General features: G+C 44.5%; 1 protein-coding gene across 1 annotated transcript; it reads right to left on the bottom strand.

Moving 5' to 3' along the window:
• Positions 1 to 2,204: 2,204 nt before the first annotated feature.
• On the bottom strand, positions 2,205 to 8,257 carry LOC135553186 (extracellular calcium-sensing receptor-like). Its single transcript, XM_064985354.1, has 7 exons — positions 8,034 to 8,257; positions 7,324 to 7,612; positions 5,677 to 6,200; positions 5,391 to 5,601; positions 5,045 to 5,245; positions 4,543 to 4,666; positions 2,205 to 3,100 (listed from the first exon to the last, which is right to left on the bottom strand). The coding sequence occupies exons 1-7, from the start codon at positions 8,255 to 8,257 to the stop codon at positions 2,205 to 2,207; spliced, it is 2,469 nt and encodes an 822-aa protein (XP_064841426.1).
• Between the last annotated feature and the right edge of the window lie 762 nt (positions 8,258 to 9,019).

Here is a 9,019-nt window from a genome sequence, read left to right as displayed (position 1 = left end):
GACCAGGCAAGGAGGGCATTAATCAGAGACAACAAAGAGACCGAAGATAACGCTGAAGGAGCTGCAATGCCCTTCAGTGGAGATTGGAGTATCTGTCCATAGGACCACTTTAAGCCGTACACGCCACTGGGCTTAGGTGAAAATTGAAAAAAAGGGACCGATCATTAATTACAGAGAAAAATAAGGAAACACCTTTGGTGTCCGCCAAAAGGCATGTGGGAGACTCCGCAAACATATGGAAGAAGGTACTCTGGTCAGATGAGACTAAAATTGAGATTTTTGGCCATCAAGGAAGTCGCTATGTCTTGCGCAAACCCAGCCCCTCCCATCACCACGACAACACCATCCCCACAGTGAAGCATGGTGGTGGCATCATCATGCTGTGGGGATGTTTGTTATCGTTAGGGACTGGGAAACTGGTCAGAATTGAAGGAATGATGGATGGCGCTAAATACAGCAAAATTCCTGTTTCAGTCTTCCAGAGATTTGAGACTGGGACGGAGGTTCACCTTCCAGCAGGACAATAACCCTAAGCATACTGCTAAAGCAACACTTGTGTGGTTTAAGGGGAAACATTGAAATGTCTTGGAATGGCCTAGTCAAAGCCCAGAACCCAATCCAATTGAGAATCTGTGGTATGACCTAAAGATTGCTGTACACCAGTGGAACCCATCCAACTTGAAGGGTCTGGATGAGTTTGCCTTGAAGAACGGGCAAAAATCCCAGTGCCTAGATGTGCCAAGTTTTTATAGAGACATACCCCAAGAGACTTGCAGCTGTAATTGCTGCAGAAGGTGGCTCTACAAAGTATTGACTTTTTTTTTTGGGGGGGGGGTGAATAGTTATGCATACACAAGTGTTGTGTTTTGTTGTAATATTTCTTGTTTGTTTCACAATAAAAAACATACTTTGCATCTTCAAAGGGGTAGGCATGTTGTGTAAATCAAATTAAACAAACCCCGCCACAATCCATTTTAATTCCAAGTTGTAAGGCAACAAAACAGGAAAAATGCCAAGGGGGATGAATGCTTACACAAGCCACTGTACCACATAGCATTAGCATTATAGTGTGTAAAACCTCTGGTAGCACAATTCAAATGCTGTAACGTTTAATTCTTTATTTTTTTGACAGTTTTCAGGATGACATCTCTTTGAGATGCACCATTTTATTTTCAAAGGACAAACAATTGACAAAAAGCAATGCTTAGTAACCAGAATAATATGAAAAAAGGAAGATAACACAGTAAAATTGCTTTGTTAAAACAATAAAAAAGAAAATATCTTTAAAACTACTGTCTAATAATAATGAAACAATAATTGTTAAAACAAAAATGTAGCATGACTATAGCATAACTAAACCTCCCTCTAGATCAGGGGTAGGCAAACTTTTTGGCAAGAGTGTCACATCGGGATTTTGAAATTCAATGGAGTGACGTGTGTCTTTGGGTACCAATTGTTTGTTTAAATCAATTTGCAGAGGCCTCCTGAGTGGTGCTGCAGTCAAAGGCATTACTTCGCAGTGCTTGAGGAATCACTACAGACCCGGGTTCGATCCCAGGCTGTGTCACAGCTGGCCATGACTGGGAGACCTATGAGGCGGCGCACAGCTGGCCCAGCGTTGCCCAGGTTAGGTGAGGGTTTGGCAGGCCAATATTTCCTTGGCCAATCACGCTCTAGCAACTCCTGTGGCAGGGCGTGCGCATACATGGTTGCCAAGTGTACAGTGTTTCCTCTGACACATTGGTATGGCTGGCTTCCGGGTTAAGTGGGCAATGTGTCAAGAAGCAGTGCGGCTTGGCTGGGTTGTGTTTCTGAGGACGCACGGCTTAAGACCTTCGACTCTTCCGAGTCCGTACGGGAGTTGCAGCGATGGGACAAGACTATAACTAACAATTGCATTCCACGAAATTGGAGAGGAATATAAGTGTACAATTTGTTTTTATGTCTCACAGGCCGGATTGAAGTGCCCCGTGGGTCGTACCCCCCCCCCGCTCCAGATACAGTAACCATAAAATGGCCTAACTTGGAGGAGCTATATCTTTGATCAGGAAAATGGTACAGTAATTCAACTAAACAAGTATAATTTCTAGCTTGCCACATGTCCCAAAGACACTATAACTTCTATTTCATTTCTGGGTTTACAGTAGGTCAAAAGTAAACTGAAACCTACGATAAATAAATATGTCTTCATTAATCTATGCATTTTATTTCTTCCCCATGATGTGTTGTTTAGTGTTCTTCTCTGGCTTCAGGAGGATGATGTAACATTTTGGAGCAAACAGACAGAACAGCAGCCCAAAGCTGGAGGCCAGGATGGCAAAGATCTCTACAGCTACTGTGTACTTCCCAGGAGAGCTGACGTAGGCAGGGATGAAGGAGATCCACACGGCACAGAAGATCAGCATGCTGAAGGTGATGAACTTGGCCTCGTTGAAGTTGTCTGGGAGTTTCCTGGCCAGAAAAGCCAGGATGAAGCACAGACAGGCCAAGAGGCCGATGTATCCCAGAACGCACCAGAAGGCCAGTTGGGAGCCCACACTGCACTCCAGAATGATCTTAGAGCGTTGGTCCTGGATATTTTTGGAGGGGTAGGGAGGTGCAGCCATGAGCCAGGCAGCACAGATCAGCACCTGAACCAGGGTGCAGGAGAATATGATGACCCTCTGCTGTTTGGGCCCCAGCCACTTCATAATGTTGTTCCCAGGCCTGGCGGCAGTGAAAGCTGCCAGGACCACCAGAGTCTTGCCCAGGATGCAGGAGATGCAGAGGGAGAAGGTGATGCTGAAGGCGGTGTGGCGCAGCATGCAGGACCAGGAGGTGGGCTCCCCGATGAACATCAGCGCACACAGGAAGCACAGAGTCAGGGAGAGAAGGATAAAGAAACTCAGCTCAGAGTTGTTGACGCGGACGATGGGAGTGGTCCTGTGATGGAGGAAGACTGCCAGGATGGACACGGTCAGACAGGCGCCCACTACAGCGATCACCGTCAGGGCTATCCCCATTGCATCATGGGAAAGGAACTCCACCACTTTGGGGATGCACATTGTTCCATCAGTGTTTGACCAGTAGTCCTTGGGACATTCATGGCAGTCTATAGAATCTACACAGAAAAACAAAGAGAACGAGCTTAGGAATTTTGGGTATGTGATGGAGTCTTGTGATATTCTACAGGAAAGTGACAGTTGGTGGCAGAAATGGGACTGGTGTACATAGGTTAACCCAGTACCATCAAGGGTAAATTGTCATAATTTCAAACTCTGTTATTTTTTATCCTTCTGAAATGTCTTTGTATACTAGATGTGCATAGTGGCTCAGCTGAAAATGTGAACTCAATAGTTAAACTTTGTGACCAAATTTGGCACAGAGAGGTAGATGAATGTATCCTTAAATATATACATATGGAGCCACCCCAGATTTGGCCCCTAGTGAGGCACTATAAATACATGTTTAGTGTCCAGTCAGTGTATCTATACCAAGTCCAGAGTCCCATTTTTCAGATGCAATTGGATCTGAGTTGATAGCCCATAGCGTTCCAAAGTTCGAGCTAACAGTCTGATGCCACCGGTGCTTTATCGCCTATATTGCCCATATCGGTGTCCATCTTTATCGTCTATATTGCCCATATCGGTGTCCATCTTTATCGTCTATATTGCCCATATCGGTGTCCATCTTTATCGTCTATATTGCCCATATCGGTGTCCATCTTTATCGTCTATATTGCCCATATCGGTGTCCATCTTTATCGTCTATATTGCCCATATCGGTGTCCATCTTTATCGTCTATATTGCCCATATCGGTGTCCATCTTTATCACCTATATTGCCCATATCGGTGGCCATCTTAAGTCGCCTATATCTCCCATATCGGTGGCCATCTTAAGTCGCACCAGTATGACAGATTAGCTCCATTGCCAATTTCTCAGCCTCTGAATATTACAGAACACTTTGAATGAATAACAAATCTTCATAACAATGTAAATGTTTGTAAATTGTAACGTCTTTTGTCTGTAATGTATTTGTTGTTATATGTCGAACCCCGAGTAAGGCTAATTGTCGCCAATGGCATCGGCTAATGGGGTCAAAATAAATCAAATCAAATCAAAAAACATGAAAAATACAAAAAATGTGGTAAAAAAAATGTAAAAAATATGCTTATTTGGGGGAATTTAAACCATTTTCTTGTGTTACTAAATGGTTAATAAAATAAAGTGTTACTGCTTGACAGACAGTGTCTCTTTGAAATCATTACCAATTTGAGGTAAATTGGGCCATTACCCGTTGGTACTATTAAACAAAAAGTAACTTTTAGGGTTAAAGGAGGTTACAGGAATAAGACGACTGGAGGAGGACGTGCTGCTGGCCCTTTCTAACACAACACACGGACAGGATGTACATAGTGCACTCAACTGCATCTAGAGAGACTATATCAAATCTAACAAAAGGAAGTTGTTCTATTGATTAACAGAAATCAGAGTCATCACCTGTCTGATTACTAATCTACAGGTAAGTCATTATATTGATTAGGGTAAATCAGAGTCCTCACCTGTCTGATTACTAATCTTGCCGCTGTCACATGGTACACAGTCAAAGCAGCACAGAGGTTCCCCACGACGGACAGCCTTCCTGGATCCTGGAGCACAGCTGGCACTGCACACGGAGACCACCAGCTGAACAAATCAAAGATCAATACCTTCAGACTATTTAATGCTACCTTAATACTCATATTATTCCAGCCACTAGAGGTCACTCAATATGAGATAATTGGAGAAATCTCACTGACAGTTTTAGTAGGATGGTTAGAGAATAAGAAAGTGACATCAAGCATTGGAATGGATCAACTGGGTTACCTGCAATACAAGCTTTGGAGAAACAAAAATATTTCAGGACAAATAATCCTGTTTAAAAATAACTATAATAATATGTTTACATTCACCATGAAGAGGAACTTACATCCAGGACTCTCTACACAACGTCAACAGTTGGCATCTGATGTGGTTAAATACACAATGTGAGCAGCTTGCCTTGCTCTGATGCCTCGCCCACACTATCTTCTCTTCCTGGATTGCCAGCTCCTTCCCAGAGTCCTTTGAGCCATCATACAGCCCTACTGTGACAAAGCGGGGACCTCCGTTTGGCCCCCTCTGCCAGTTGATGAGGTCATAGGACGGGATGGCGTCCCCTTTCTGGTCAAAGTTCATATTTTCTCCAGATACGTTGAAGGACACATCCTGGAGATATTGCTGGAGCTATGATAAGAGGAAAACAATTGTCTAATTCTTTAACTACATCTAATTACATTTGTTGATGCACTAAAATCTTTTCAACATTCATCTGTTCAGTTATTTACATAATGATATGCTTCCCCCCCACTTTAGTAAGTAATTGACACACCTGCCAGGGGTGAACGTTGGTGCTGTGAGCACAGGAGTGGTTGTGGAAGGGTCCTGCCCCAGCCTGGCAGTGGAGGAGGTTGTGCAGTGAGTGAGCGATGGCATACACAGCCTTGTACACATTATAGGCCACTCTGGGGCTGGAGGTGTTCATGTAGGCTGAGTGCTGCTCCAGAAGAGTCTCCTGCCCTGAGCAGGGGGGCATCAGGGTGCTGGAGGGGGACAGAGAGGGAGAGCAGCCGTACAGAGCCTCCCACAGTTGCTGCACCAGGGGGTTAGAGGGGTACCTGCGGGGGTTCACCGTCTGCAGGTAGTCCCGGAGCCCTGGGACTCTCCCTGAGCGGATGGCGAAGCCAATAGTCCCATCCAGGAATGGATACGTCTCTGCCAGCACATTGGCAGTGACCCAGGCCTCACTGGCCACCCACTGGGTACCAGTGATGTTCTGCTTGACAAACTCCTTGAGGAAAGGGTATAACTCTCCCTCCCCAGAGAAGACTATCACCACCCGCGCTGTGGAGTGCCTCATCACCTCCAGGATCTGCAGGACCCTCTCTCTGCTGTAGTCTTTAGGGATCATCTCATCATAGGCCAGACAGACATCTGTGTTCTGGATCTCCCTCTTCAGGCCCTGCAGGGCGAAGTGGCCGTAGTCGTGGTCCTCGCGGATCACACCGATCCACTTCCAGCCGAAACGCTGAAGCAGACTGGCGATGGCCTTCACCTGGTAGTCGTCATTTGGAACCACTCTGAAGAACGTTGGGTATTCTTTCCTGTCACTCAGGCACGAGCAGGTGGAGAAATAGCTGATCTGAAAGGACATAGAACAACTATTTTAAGCAAATGTTCATTTCAAGGTGTGCATGTAATACCATTATTACAAAACATAAAATACATTCATATATATACAAATCATGTGTTATTTATGAGAGCGCTAATCGTATTTACAATAGTCATAAACAAAAGACACCATACTTAATTAAATAGTTAACGAACTATGTAATTCTAGCCACAAGTTGTTGATAAGCGCTTTTAAATGTGTTTTCAGAGTCACAGACAAACCTCCACTTTGAATAGCAGATAAGCTATTTACACTAAAATAATTCAACATCTTTGAATTTGAATACTGATCCACAGAATCTGAATTGTATTCTAATTCCCCCTAGTTCAACAGTGGATCTTAACTTAAAAACAAGAAATAGCTTTTCATCTGCACCAGTGGTGTAGTGCCACTTTCTGAGGTACCGGAGCCTACCTCTAAAACAATAATGTCATCATTTCTCAATCAAAGTCTGTACTGACTGACATAACTTTTTAGAATTCGCATAAAAGGCATCCTCCAAATGTAATGTCTGGCCACACCCACACATATTGTCTCAATAAACAGTTCTGTTTTAAATTCCGTCAAACACCCAATTAGACGTACCTAATTTTAAAATAGACCATCTGTCAATGGTGAATGATAATTATTCTGGTTTTACCGGTGAACCATCCAATCATTTGATCTTAACCAGTGTCGTGGGAATATGCATTCAGATCTTATTGAGTGATGTAGGGCCTAACTATGGTTTTGTGAGCGAATGAGAGCAGATGGTGGTGACAGACAGCATAGGCTTACTGTACCTGGACTATATTTCAAACGCTGTGGCACAATGTTGAGTTTAGGCCGGATGAGAAAAGAAATGTGACCACTTATCATCTTAAAATCTCATAAGAAATGAAGTGGTGTTTTTGATCTAACAGTCACTTTACTCTATTCAGTTCTGTAGAGTACTAATAGAAGATTATGTGAATTCGCAGATATTGAATCAGCTTGGATTTAACTGTAGTAAACAGGCCCCACTGTGAGAAGTGGCAGAGCAAGGTTCCGGTGAGCTCTGGCAGCACTACAACCTTGATCTGAACCCTGCAAAAAAAAACACATCATCACTCACCATGGGGATTCTGAAGGGCTGCAGAGTTCTGGACAAAACAATGGACTGTGAGGAGCCAGACTCCCCTACCATGGCTATTAACGGGCTGGCACCAGAACACATAGGGCCCTGTTCTTCACCATGTCCGTTCAGCACCGCCAAGACTGCTCTCAGAGCCGTGACTGGTGTGGCACACGAGTCAAAGATCTTGTAGCCCAGCGTGTGGTTGGGCAACAGCTGCTCACTCTGGTTGATCTCCTCCACCGCCAGCCTCATGGTCTGAGCCCAGCGGAAAGCCCTCGGGTCAAACCTGAGAGAGAGAGAGAGAGAGAGAGAGAGAGAGAGAGAGAGAGAGAGAGAGAGAGAGAGAGAGAGAGAGAGAGAGAATGAGAATGTGTTCCACTTCCACTGATGGTCAGTCTGGTCTGAACAACACAACTAGACCGAGAAATGTGAGCTCAATGAACGTGGCAACAATCCCACCACAGGACACGGTGTTAAGGGATTAGGAGGAAAACACAGAAAAGGAGAGGAGTAGAGGTCAAAGGTCCTCAATGGGACCTGGCAATCAGAACCTATTCTCCTCAAACTCTTGTTTACAGTAGGACTTGAGCCACACATCCGGGCCCCCAGTCTCTCTCTCTCCCTCTCTCTATGTGAGCTAAGAGAGAGAGAGAGAGAGAACTGTAGGACTTGAGCCACACATCCAGGCCCCCAGTAACTCAGCTCACCCTTGACACAGTGCTGCCAGGGGCTGGTGGGTATAGTCCGTGCCAGGCAGCTCCACCCGGTAGTGAAGGGGAAAGATCCCCCCCATCAGGAAGTCACCCTGGGCTGAGAACCCAGGTAGCTCAAGGGCCCCCTGCGGGGAGCAGGCTGGCTGGGTAGAGGTGGCTTCTGTCAGAGGGGAAATAGAGACAGGGTAGTATAGGGACCACCACAGAAGAAGAGACATCCTCAGACTGGTCCGATAGATGCAGAGAGATCCTCCTGCTCATAGACAAGCTGATATCCTCCCACAGAGACTATTCATGTTGTTCTGTTTTATACTCCTTGGTCTCGTCATCATTTCATCTGATTTAATTTGGTATCTCCATGGATTTCACGTGATCCTCACCCCTCCCTCCCAAACACTCACAGTGGCTTGGAGAGACAGACTGGGCCATTATGGCAGACAATATGTATGATAGGTAATAAGAAACCCACGCAATACAATACACTTCACACTGTGTTTTAAGTGATTGTAATTTGTTTCATGATATTTTATTAGGAGGCCTATACAGAGGTATTGAAGCACTTTTCTGCAGTCAAATGACCAAATCTCCCTCTAGTGGCCTCATGGGTGGAATGTTACTAATATTTCTCATCATTTCATAATTAAACAACATTATACATTTTGAAATAATCATGTGGTGTTTCTATGTCAATTGATCTTGTTATACTGCAGTCTTCTGTGATGTATATAACGTGTAATATTGGGACGTAAACTCAAAATGTGATACATTTCAACTCTATATCTGACCTGGTACAGGTGTCTTCTTTTCTGTAAGCCTATAATCATGTGTGTGAGGTGTAGACTTTTGTTTCAAAGTAGATTTGTTTAAGACTACCAATAAACATCTGTGACCCTGATTTAGCCCACTACAGTAAAAGATCAATATATTACTACCCTCCCCCGGTATAAATTGTGGTGACATCACACACAGACAATACGGCG

The sequence above is a fragment of the Oncorhynchus masou genome, chromosome 13, assembly GCF_036934945.1.
Source record: "Oncorhynchus masou masou isolate Uvic2021 chromosome 13, UVic_Omas_1.1, whole genome shotgun sequence".
Taxonomy (NCBI): Eukaryota; Metazoa; Chordata; class Actinopteri; order Salmoniformes; family Salmonidae; genus Oncorhynchus; species Oncorhynchus masou.
Note: the sequence above shows the minus strand (reverse complement) of the source record. Positions and strands in the feature narration are given on the sequence as shown.